This window comes from Anabrus simplex, chromosome 1 (genome assembly GCF_040414725.1).
Source record: "Anabrus simplex isolate iqAnaSimp1 chromosome 1, ASM4041472v1, whole genome shotgun sequence".
Lineage (NCBI taxonomy): Eukaryota > Metazoa > Arthropoda > Insecta > Orthoptera > Tettigoniidae > Anabrus > Anabrus simplex.
In genome coordinates this window covers 816,818,230-816,831,390 of record NC_090265.1, presented here as the reverse complement: position 1 = coordinate 816,831,390, position 13,161 = coordinate 816,818,230, and the positions used below count along the sequence as shown (strand labels likewise).

The following is a 13,161-nucleotide window of genomic DNA, read 5'->3' as shown; positions in this document are numbered from 1 at the left end:
TGTCTAATGCAGGATGCGAAATCACAAGAAATGGTGCGGGAGGGTGGGTGGAGGATCATATGGCTTAACTATTAATGTTTATTTCAAGCAGTACCCGGTAAGAGAGCCGAAATATAATTCTCCTGTAAGTAAAAAGTAAATGTTAACTCTTTTTATTTGAATTCTGTTGTTATAACAAGAATGATAAACACTGGAAGTATTCCTTGTAGCTAATTATACTTTTTCCGTTAGTCACTACACAGTTCAGTAAAAATATTAGTAACCAGTAGGTACTTCGAACTAGGCGCCTATTATTGTTGATATTCTTGAAAATATGTACAGTAGAAAAACATTAATTTCAGTAATATATCTTTCTTTCTTCTCTCTTCATCCGCTTACCCTCCAGGGTTAGTTTTTCCCTCGGGATCCCACCTCTGTTGTCTCGAGGGCGTTGTCCTGGAGCGTGAGACTTTGGGTCGGGGGATACAGCTGGGGTGGACGACCAGTACCTCGCCCAGGCAGCCTCATCTGCTATGCTGAACAGGGGCCTTGCGGGGGGACGGGAAGATTGGAGGGGATAGACAAGGAAGAGGGAAGGAAGTGGCCGTGACCTTAAGTTAGGTACCATCCCGAAATTTGCCTGGAGGAGAAGTGGGAAACCACAGAAAACTACTTTGAGGATAGCTGAGGAGAGAATTGAACCCCCCTATACTCAATTGATCTCCCGAGACTGAGTGCACCCCGTTCCAGCCCTCGTACCACTTTTCATATTTCGTGACAGAGCCGGGAATCGAACCCGTGCCTCCGGGGGTGGCAGCTGATCACACTAACCACTACACCACAGAGGCAGACTCAGTAATATATGTGTTCGACATTTTCATCATTACTTTTTAATGAAATATTCCCCCTGGGCAATTTTAGTGGGGAGGAACTTTTGAGATAAAATAATCGGTGGTGGTGGTGGTGGTGGTGGGGAAGTCTCCTTTCCCCTCGCGATTTCACGCCCTGGTGCCATGAGTCTTCTCTTCCTCAATAATAATAATAATAATAATAATAATAATAATAATAATAATAATAATAGGTCCTCAAGTATTGAGTCTCTCAAGAATAGTTGGTCGGGGTAGTTTTGGTTTTCAATGACTTGTTTTCAACCCAGTAGCTAAGGTCATACGGCCATTTTAAAATGCAGTATTATTATTATTATTATTATTATTATTATTATTATTATTATTATTATTATTATTGTGATTTGGTAGATCAGCAGAGGTGAAAGAAGGTGCCGGGATGAGTCAAAGTTAATTTAAAATTTTAACAAAGGTTATATTTTTGGTAAAAAAAAGTTCAACAAGTAACAAAATCACAAGTACTAGTAGCAAAAGTCAAATCTAGTTAAGACAAGATAGTTGGTATAAACAAAACTTGTGCTTAAAGTCCTCACTTAACAATTCCTGAGCTTCGACCTTATTTCTACAAAGATCACCATATTATGCAAGGGCAGAACACCCCTCAATACATGGAGCCCTAGCTCCGTGAATTACAAAGTCAAGCCTCCTAGAGGCACTTTTACAATACTAGAAAAGAGCAGACCCGCTCTCAGTTTTCCAAGCCTAGTCAAGGCAACATCAAAAATGTCTTACATTTTGTGGCCTTCCATGGCCCAGCTTACAAATTGAAACAGGGGTATCTCGTACCCAACCTACAGGGCCTTCGAGTAAAAGAAATAACCGTTAAATAAATGGCCCAAACAAAAGGAAGGAGGCGGATACTTGCACTCCTCTATGTAGCTTCTTAAAACCTAACAGGCACAAGGCCGATGAAACGGGGGCTAATCCCAACCTATGGAGGTGACTCGTACAAGAATAATTTAAGACATAATGGAAAGGAAGAAAATCAGTTATCAAAACGTCGTCACCTCAAACCAATATGAAGGGGAGCTCCAGAGGGTAAATCACTCTCTATCCCCGAATTACAGTTACAGATTTTATGAAGATTTTACATCAAACTGAAGAAAACTAAATGTTGGAAAGATAGGTTACATTGTAAAGGATTCGGACCTTTCCCGCGGGTTAAACTGCTGAGCTAGCAAGAAATAAAGATGTTAAACGGCCATTACCTTACTGAAGACCTGCTGCCTGATGAAAGGGGCACCTCCGGCCTCCTGCTACACGTCCATACACTAGGTTAGATGTTAATCAAGTGGCCACGAGACGTGAAAATCAGCAGTTTATAAACCCTCGGGGAAAGTTCGAGACCTTTCATGAATAATCAAGCCACACCCTCTTACTTTATTGGTCAATCTTGAAGGTACACTCAAAGTCGAAGAAGAAATACATGATTGGAGGGAAATTAATTACAGAAATTCGGGATTGGCTAAATTCAAAACTGGCGGAAAGAAAAGATAAATATTACCAACCCACAAACGAATGAACTAAATTTAGTAAAAAAACTTATGAGTACAAAATTTCTTCAAAAAAGTTCCTTCACTTCGCACCAGGGAGCATGATCATAGTTTTTAGCAGAGACATCTATGAGAGAATGTTCACACTTCTTGCTAAACGGGAAACAAAACAAGTAGAAATGTACACAGTACAGGAAACTTCACCAGAACAAAAATTTTTAGTGGCGCCATCTTCAGAGAAAATTTATTAGTCCAGTTTTAAGTTCAGAGTGTCTCCTGTAGAGGAGGTTTTATTGACGGAAGATTTAAACGTGCGGCGTAGAGGTGTACCTCCTGGTACAATTATTATTATTATTATTATTATTATTATTATTATTATTATTATTATTATTTTCAAGGAGCCTTCGTAACTTAGGTAGCAGCGCCCCGGCCTCTCACCGCTGGGTTCCGTGGTTCAAATCCTGGTCACTCCATGTGGGATTTGTGCTAGACAATGCGGAGTTGGGACAGGTTTTTCTCCGGGTACTCCGGTTTTCCCTGTCATATTTCGTTCCAGCAACACTCTCCAATATCATTTCATCTGTCATGAATTAATCATTGCCCCAGAGGAGTGCGACAGGCTTCGGCAGCCTGCACAATTCCTATCCTCGGTGCTAGATGGGGGCCTTCATTCACTTCATTCCTGACCCGGCCGAATGACTGGAAAGAGGCTGTGGATTTCCATTATTTTTCAAGAAACAATTCTTTAAATCGAGTGGTTTCGAATTACAGTGCACACAGATCAATGGTGTTCAATTCTTACCTTCCTCATGTTGTCTGGATCTCCGTTGATGGAGCTTAGTAAAGTGGCCAATAGCAGCGACCTCTCGAGCCAGAACTGGCCCATCACGCGTCCTCATTGGTCCTGAAAAGAAATTAAACATTCCAATTTAGTACACCACCACTTTCCCTGAAATATACTGAACATAAAACAAACAAAAGGAAGACTTGAAATGGAAAGTAAAAATGCTAATGCTGGTATCGCCAAACAGTTCTGATCTAGAGAACAAAACTGATTAAGTTTAGTGTTATAAGGTTATCACCACATCATCCCGATTACGTCCACTACTGTTTCCCTCTGGGCTACATGAACATGTGACTCATTGACGATAGACTGTTTTTATGTTTTAATTTGTGATTTCATCCTCGTTTTAGAGTGGCATACAGAACTTTTAGACTGAGAGGTATTCAACCTTGCCACAACTTCTTATTGTTTTAGATTAATCATTTCTCACTTGTTTTTATATATTCTTTATGATTGGTTTTAATGATACTCTTTTAACATCAATTAATGTAGCTTTTAATATATTTTCACTGAAGATGATTCAAGATGAGCCGAAACAAGTGTGATTAAAAATTACTAGATCAAAAAAAAAAGATACATGTTTGAACAGGAGGACGTTAAGTGATATCATCTCGATTTAAATCCTATCGATTAGATATGGAATTTGATAAAACTGAAAGTCACCGACAAAGGATGTTCAGCATTTTTTCATGTCAGTTTCAAAAGAACTGGTAGAGGAGATCTTTGGGAATGTTACACGCACTGATTGTCAGGAGGCTGTTACCCATGTGAAGAACACAGAGAATTATTATAGGAAACGAGATGGCATAGAAGAAGAGATTGAAATAATAACTGTTTAGGTTGAAATTGAAAGCTGTGAAGATTCTAGCTCAACAAAAAGTGATGAAGAGGCGGTGGAGCTTCTAATTAGAAAGGGTTGAAATTAAATTACAAAATACAGTTAAACTATAATTAAGTGTATTAAACATTGAATACTAGATATTCTTTAAACCAAATGCCTGTCAATATTTGTGTACTTTTCACCGAAATATAAATGCGTTTTTAGTTCCGTTTGGGCCTGCTATGGACCAAGTGGTTCTTATCTCTAGCAGCTTTCTTCTTTGACCAGTACTCCTTCATTCTTGCACTGTGAATGTCTTTTCGCTCCAGAGTCCATTTCACACCTCCTCCCGGACGTACAGTTTTTTCTGTTGGTGACTGGAGAGAGTTTGATGTTCTGATCAACGTTCTGTACCTATTCCTGTCATAAATTTCACTGGGAGCAATGTCCAATTCTTGAAGGTCTTTTCTGACGAGTCTTGCCCACTTGGCATTAGTCGCTTTCCCTCTAGAGATGGTGTGGAAGATTCTGGAGGAGAGCCTCAGATTGTCCATTCTCATGACATGACCATATAAGTTCAATCTTCTCTTCCTCATAGATGTTGTAATGCTCTCCAATTGCTGGTACATTTCGTTGTTGTGCTTGATTCTGTACTTGCCTTCTTCTTTAATAGGGCCCATGATTTTTCTCAGGATCTTCCTTTCCTTCAGCTCCACTTTTCTAAGTTGCCCTTTTCTTACCATGTTTAGGCGTTCTGAGGCGTATAGTACTGACGGTCTCACTACAGTAGTGTAATACCTGATTTTGAGGTTATGGGAGAGGGTTATGGATTTGTACATACTTTTACATAGGTGGTAGGCGCTTTCCAATTTTATGGATTTGCTATTCATGGCCTGATCTTCATTCATGTTTGGGGTTATCCATTCTCCTAGGTATTTGAAAGAGTTAGTCCTTTGTACTGTTTTGTCCCCCAGTGGGATTGATTTGAGTGCATATTTGATGTTGGTGATAAACTGTGTTTTGTAGACGGCGATCTTCAACCCTACTTTGGCTGCTATGTGCTCGAGAGAGGATAGTTGATGGATAGCTTCCTCCACACTGGATGCCAGGAGTGTAAGGTCGTCTGCGAAGGCTAAACAGTTGACTGTTAACTTGTCTTTCTTGCAGCCTATTCTCAATCCAGAGTCATCCTTTAGCATTTTCGTCCACTCACAAATGACTTTTTTGAGTAGGCAGTTAAAGAGGATTGGAGATAGGCCATCCCCTTGTCTAACACCTATTTTGATCTCAAAGCTCTGAGACAGTTCCCCTCTGAATTTGATTCTGGCAGTAGTGTTGGTAAGAGTTGCTTTCACTAGATTCAAGGTTCTCTTATCTAGTCCCAGTTCAGCAAGTGCCTGGAAGAGTGACTCCCTATCTACTGAATCGTAGGCCTTCTGGAAGTCAACAAATGTTGCCATGTAGGGTGAGGCGCTTAGGTTTTTGTAAGTGATGATGGTTTTGAGGTTCAGGAATTGTTCGACGCATGACCTCGACTTGCGAAACCCAGCCTGGTACTCTGCGATGCAGGAGTCTAGTTGAGCCTCTACTCTTATGAGTAATACTTTGGAGAGTATCTTGTACGTCACTGACACAAGGGAAATCCCTCTGTAGTTGTTGAGATCTGATTTGTCGCCTTTTTTGTGTGTAACGGGTGGATGATAGCTGAGGTCCAGTCACTAGATAACGTTTCTGTCACCCAGATATTAGATATGATTTCATGGATACTTTGGACTGACTCCTCATCGGCGTATTTCCAGAGTTCTGCTGTGATCCCATCCTCGCCCGCTGCTTTGTTACATTTCAATTCTGAAATGGCTTTCTGGATCTCCTCCTTTGTTGGTGGGTGAGAGTCCGACTTAGTAACATTCTGAGGTTCGAAATGCAGTTTCTCTTTGGGTTCCTTTGAATTTAGAAGGTTGTTGAAATACTCTGCTAGAACTGTGATGCACTCTTCATTGTTAATGTTCAGCTTTCCGTCAGCTCCCCGAAGGTGAAGTTTAGGGGCTGAGTAGGGCGTTATTTGAGATTTTAAAGTTCGGTAGAAGTCTCTAGTGTTGTTTCTTTGAAAATCCCTCTCTGCTTGTTGTGGTGTAAATTTGAAGTAGCAATACTGTAGGGAGCTCTGAATACCAAATACTGTAGTGAGATAGCATGCGATAAACAAATAGTATCAACTGAAATGCACGTCAGTATAGGCAATATACACACGAAGTGATATAGTATAGAGCTTAAGCAAAGAGGTCATAGAAAAGGGAGGCTCGGATAATAATGATAATTAAACCATGGAAACGCACAGTAAGAAGGAGCTAGGCCAAGAGAAAACCCAACAATTAACAATATGGATAGAATATATTTAACAATCAAACATTAGTAACAAGATAAATAAATCGAAGACAAATTTTAACAAGTGGTGAAAGATAAATATGTAAAACTTGAGAAAATTAGAAAAGTGTGCCACATTTACAAATAGAATTTCCGAAATGCATGTAAGAAAAACCTATCGAACAAATACAAGCGTACAATGAATACATACAGAAACTGAATAAGAAAAGTGGGAGCAAAACCTGAAAGAAAAGAAGTACGAAAGGAAGGGGAAACGGAAGTGGGATAAGGATCAGAATGGGGAAAGGATTTTGTTCACAGGGTATTACTATGTTATGAGAACAGAATTTACAAATAGCATACGTCTTAGAAGACAACTGAAGTGATTAAACATTTTTTAAAAATATTGTTCGTAGCGCAGTTCGTGTAGAAGTGCAGTTTTTCATATGAGCTTTGAAAATACAAAGTGTTAAGTCGGCAGAAGAAAAGTTCAGCAGGCAGATGGCCCAGATGAAAAAATAATGTCCAAATAATGATAAATCTTGCTCACCAAATTGTTGAAGATTAATAGTCCAGATGGAATTGACATAATACAAAGTAGCACGGTTATTTGGGTGCTCCACCACTCCGAGACGAAGGCAGACTCAAATTTTGGAGCAGCGGAGTGGGAATACAGTATATAGCGGTGTAGAAAGATCTAGAAAAGTGAGGAGGCTACAAGCCAGCAAGTTCGAGAAGCATATTATCACGTGTCCAAAGTAAGCACGCAGCGCACAGACAACGGAGAAGGCGAAGCGTAGAGAGGATGACGTCATAGTCACGTGATGAATGGCGCAGCCAGAGCACAGGTGAGCGGAGTAGTAGAATGCGTGAAGCAACGGCGACAGGATCGAAGAGAACAGCAGCATGCAAGGTAGGGAATACACGTAGTATATTCGGAGATCGTAACATTGTTCAATGATATCTTTATTGTATTGCCTATTGGTGTTTCTGAGAATTTTTTGAAAATTATATCATCGTTGCGCTTCGAAATACAGCTATGTGACAATGTTGAGAGGAGAAATACTGACCGACAGCACATGCATAACTTAGAATGAAAATTCGTTGATAGAGTTCATGCAATACTGAACATTAGATGACAGAACCTTTCTGGTCAGAGTTCGAAGCTGAAATCGGGTAAGTTGGCTGTATGGTTAGGGAGGCGTAGCTGTGAGCTTTCATCCGGGAGACAGTGGGTTCCACAGTCTAATACACACAGTCGCGAAGCTCCTTAGTGATGAAATGGCAGCCTGTTGACAAGCGGAACGACACCAGCGCTCGCAGCGGCCAGCAAGCCGGTATTGTAGTCTACTCAACAGCTGATTGTTCAACCACGTAAATTGTAAATATTGCAACCACCTGAACAATTATTTTAATAGTAAATTTTACAGAACACGCTGATAGACTGGATTATTTATTGGTACAGCATGGAAAGTCTTGTTAAAAGACCTTTTCTTGAACTGAAGTTGGTTAAGATCTCAGCAACTTAAATGACTGAATTTTAGGTACTTCGTGTTTTTCTATGGCACTGAAAACTTTCATTGCAAAATTTGATGACGTGATATAATCTTAGTTTCACAAATAATTTTAATAGCAACAGCTTAGTACCTTCACAGCATTCCTGTGGAAAATGCTTGGCACGTATTCCAACCTGAGTAAGACAATATAATATAATAACGGCTACCTGAACTTGCTAAAAACCCCATTTATCATCATAACAAATGCACTATTTGCTACTTTAGGTGTACGTTCATCACCTAAATCTTCAAACCCTATGATACTCTCACTAGAAGGATCATATGCCATGTTGCACATTAATGACATTTCACCCATTAAAATATTCACTAATCTTTCATATTCTGGAAAAGATTTTACTTTTCAGTAGTTGAAAAATACCTTCATTTAATCCATATTTAAGCCGAACATCCTCCATGTATTTCTGCAGTGTTAATACTGAGGGGAGATCTTTTTAGTGGCGGTTTCCTAATTTGATTGAACAATACATTAAGTGCCTCCTTCGTCAGATATTTAGAACCTATACATTTCAGTTTTTCTCTGTCCGAGAGAACACTTTTCCTACCTACTTTATGCTTTCTACCTTGACATTTGCATGTGCATGGACACCTCTTTAGCTTCCTACACTTCCGCCGCAAACGAACCACTTCAGCTGACTTATATTTGCACTTCTTCTTCTTCTTCTTCTTCTTCTTCTTCTTCTTCTTCTTCTTCTTCTTCTTCTTCTTCTTCAGGTTATCAATAATTTCACCCAATTTATATATTTCTTCTGCGCTGACACTTCCACCGGATTACTCGATACAGATGGTGCGATGTCTGAAGCAATCTCTGTCCTAACAGCAGCTCCTGTTCTCTCAACGCCTCTTGACTGCCTACAAGACAATTTCTTTTTCTTTGACATGGGTCCATCATCTCTAATCAATAACGTTCGATTTAAGGAAATCCGTGGAGGTTTATTTGGAATGTCGAATACAGTTGGAACTGCATTCCACACTAATTTCTTCTCCTCGACTGACAAACTGCCTGTCTTCAAAATGATTCGAGCATAACTTTATGTTATTGTACAAATAGTTCACATCTTTCTTCATTAAGTCAGCCCTCCTATTATTTACAAGCCATTTTCTGCACCTGAAAATTAATATATCGCTACGTGTTAAAGGAAAAGATTGGGTTAAAACGTTATTTAATTTCATAATTGGGTGGATTTCCCCCACTGAGTTATACTTCTGGATAATTGACAAACCAAAAACCTACTTATTTGAACTTCTACTTATACAGCTTCACAATATTGGTCTATTATGCGAAAATGTAAACCGTAGCCAATAATCCTTGCCTGACCTTTCAGCATCTTTAGGATACCTAAAAAATGATAGCTCTGCTCTTCTTCTTGTTATTGGAGCAGTTAACTGCGTTATATACGTCTCCTTTAGTGAACACCATCTTAATTTAACAGGAAATGAATCACTTGTAATGGAACTACCTCACACTAACTTTGCAAATTATACACAACTTACACATCTCAGTAGGCCAGAAGCTTGCTGGCCACGTGGAGCGCTGGAGTCGCATGGATGAAAAAATGAGCCAAGCTTCGCGACTGTGTATATTAGACTGTGGTGGGTTCCAACCCCACTGTCGGCAGCCCTGAATATGGTTTTCCGTGGTTTTCTATTTACACACTAGGAAAATGCTGCGGCTGTACCTTAATTAAGGCCACGTCCGCTTCCTTCCCACTCCTAGCCCTTTCCTATCTCATCGTCGATATAAGACTTGTCTGTGTCCGTGCGACGTAAAGCAAATGTAAAACATAGGGGTTTTTCTAGGCGCAACGGCGATATCCTAAGTGATTAGTTCTGTGTGAATTGTGTGTGTAAATTCAGGACACTTAATTGTCCCAGATTGTAATGGAGACACGAAATGCATACAATACTTCCTCAGTAATTTCTTTCTTAATCCGTTTACCCTCCAGGGTTGGTTTTTCCCTCGGTCTCAGCGAGGGATCCCCCCTCTACCGCCTCAAGGACAATTTCCTGGTGCGTGAGACTTTGGGTCGGGGGATAAAACTGGGGAGGAGGACCGGTACCTCGCCCAGGTGGCCTCATCTGCTATGCAGAACAGGGGCTTTGTGGGGGATGGGAAGATCGGAAGGGATAGACACGGAAGAGGGAAGGAAGCGACCCGTGGCCTTACGTTACCGGTAGGTATTTGCCTGGAGGAGAAGTGGGAAACCACGGAAAACCACTTCGAGAATGGCTGGGGTGGGAATCGAACCACTCTCTACTAAGTTGACCTCCCGAGGCTGAGTGGACCCCGTTCCAACCCTCGTACCACTTCTCAAATTTTGTGCCAGAGCCGGGAATCGAACCCGGGCCTCCGGAGATGGCAACTAATCACACTAACCATTACACCACAGAGACACAGTATTTCCTCAGTTGTTTAATTTGATCATTACCAGCGGCGCAAGAACTTAACAGTGTTAGAAAAATATGTATTTACAAAAGACAACATGATTTCACAAGGTAGTGCAATGAGACGGGAGAAAGTTCCAGAATTAATTCAAGGAAACTTAATTTGTTTTCCTCTACATATCTTAAAAGGCTCTAACAATAGGCGCAAATAAACCTGAAAACAGTTTCATTCCAATCTATCACGCTTAGGTTTTTTGATTATGTCTTTTCAAATAAAGAACTACTAAAATCAGTTCATTCATCTGATGACTAGAAGTTTGATGATAAATCTTAAGGATAGAAGTGTTCATTATGTCTTATTAGGAATGAAAATGTCGCCTTCTATTTTGAATTGTACTAGCGATTCCACTTTGCAAATAGCCTATATACTGAAGTATATTGCATTTTTACTTGATCAAATGCACTAAAATTTGTTACATTCATGATTTCTTTGTGTGATTTAAAATTTTCTTTCTGATATTCGGAATGGATCTGGTCTCAGTATGGGTTTTTAGCTTCTGCATTACAATTTATTATCAGTATCATAATATCAAGGAAACGAAGTCTTAAAGTACATGAATATTGTTACTTGGGTAGTAAAATAACTGACGATGGCAGAAGTAAATAGGACATAAAATGCTGATAAGCACAAGCAAGGAAGGTCTTTCTTAAAATCCATTTTAGGCCAAGGTTAGAAATAATTACAAAATACATGTTTTTGTTACTATCCATTCATTTAAATAATTTATTGCAAATAAAGATGAATTTCAAAAATAACTGAGAGAGTGTAGTATTTACAGCATGGATCGTTTTTGACCACAGCATTGAGTTTGACGTTTACGAACATAATTGCGCGTTAAATATCACTTCCAAAGCACTGAGACATACATTAATCGATGATTCGCCTCTATTCCAACAAAAGCGATAAAATTAATATGTTAGAATTTCATTCTTACTGGAATTAATTTCAAAGCTCTGTCTTCCAGTAACCTCAAAACAGGTTTGATACAGCCTGCATGCTTGGGACCATGTCTTGAAAATAACTGTATCCATTCCAGAATGCCCTTTTTGTATTACTGAATGATCATTAATGTGGAAAAATGGCATTATACGAGAGAAATAAAATCCAAGCACTATGGGTCGTGTATATGACCCATTGGCCTAAAATAGGTTAAGACAAGAAATTTGTTCACTTCGAACATTGATATAGGAATTAGAAAGATGTTTTTGAAGCGCGGCATTTAATGGAAGTGAAATATGGATGATAAGTAGTTCAGAAGAAAGAGAATAGAAACGTTTTAAATGTGGTGTTACAGAAGAATGCTGGAGGTGAGATGGATAGATCGAATCACGAATAAAGGGTAGAATGATAGGACACATATTAAGACACCGAGGACTTGTTCAGTTGGTTTTTGAGGGAAGTGTTCGTGGTAAGAATGATAGAGGTAGACCAAGGTATGAATATGACAAACAGATTAGAGCAGATGTAGCATGTAGCAGTTTCGTAGAAATGAAAATATTAGCAATGATAGGGTGGCATGGTGAGCTGCATCAAACCAGTCTATGGACTGATGACATAAACATCGTAATATCTAGGTAAGTAAATGGTGAAGTTTAAGTCAAAGTAATCCGGTTTTCCGCTTGGAAATATGGTCAGCCTATCTAAACATCTAACCTAACCTAACCTCATGGCACTGAGCCCTTGAAGGGTCTTGGCCTACCAAGCGGCCGATGCTCAGTCTGAAGGCCTGCAGATTACGAGGTGTTGTGTGGTCAGCACGACGAATCCTCTCCTCCGTTATTCTTGGCTTTCTAGACCGAGGCCGCTATCTCACTGTCAGATAGCTCCTCAATTCTAATCATGAAAGTTGAGTGGACCTCGAACCAGACCTCTGATCCAGGTAAAAATCCCTGATCTGGCCGGAAATCGAACCAGAGGCCTCCGGGTAAGAGGCAAGCATGCTACCCCTACACCAAGAGACCGGCTCTAAACAGCTAGCAACAATAAAATGTCTCGTCTCTAACGTCACAATTACTTGCATGTAATGTGTATATGAACTCTGATCTCCCCGCTCGGCATCGTTCTGCGAGGGAGACGGTCAATGGTGAACTCCGGAAAATACGTTAATATTTGATCAGCAGGGTGACAGCAGGTGTATCCTCTGTTTTGAGCATCCCATCCGATCCCACCTGTTGCAGGACTGCGAGGCGACACTTTATTTTGCTTGCTTTATTGGGGTATCAGATTCGCATTTGCTGGATAGAGTAGAACAATTACGAAACATTTTAAAGCCAGCAGCAGATTAAAAAAAAAAAATACTCACGAGTAATGAAGTTCACATAGCTAAAGCCATGCTGGATACAGACATGGCAATCATACAACTCTTCTTTATCTCCTAAACCTTACATGGTTGGTGGGAACAATTGTCTTCTTCACTATAGAGCAGGGGTGGCCACTAACGTTACTTCTGGGAGCCGCAAATTTAGGAGACAAAAAATTGGGAGCATGTTTAGAAAATGGTTTATAAAATGAAGGCCGGCCCTGTGATGTAGGGGTAGCGTGCTTGCCTCTTACCCGGAGGCCCCGGGTTCGATTCCCGGCCAGGACAGGGATATTTACCTGGACCTGAGGGCTGGTTCGAGGTCCACTCAGCCTACGTGATTAGAATTGAGGAGCTATCTGACGGGGAGATAGCGGCCCCGGTCTAGAAAGCCAAGAATAACGGCCGAGAGGATTCGTCGTGCTGACCACACGACA

At 40.3% G+C, this 13,161-nt stretch overlaps 1 protein-coding gene across 1 annotated transcript in view; it reads right to left on the bottom strand.

Moving 5' to 3' along the window:
- Positions 1–3,310, bottom strand: part of LOC136873788 (probable G-protein coupled receptor CG31760) — a 131,599-nt gene extending 128,289 nt beyond the window's left edge. Inside the window, exon 1 of the mRNA XM_067147020.2 lies at positions 3,180–3,310. Coding sequence (XP_067003121.1) covers positions 3,180–3,263 — 84 coding nt within the window. The 5' untranslated portion in view covers positions 3,264–3,310. The remainder of the gene's footprint in view (positions 1–3,179) is intronic.
- Positions 3,311–13,161: the final 9,851 nt, after the last annotated feature.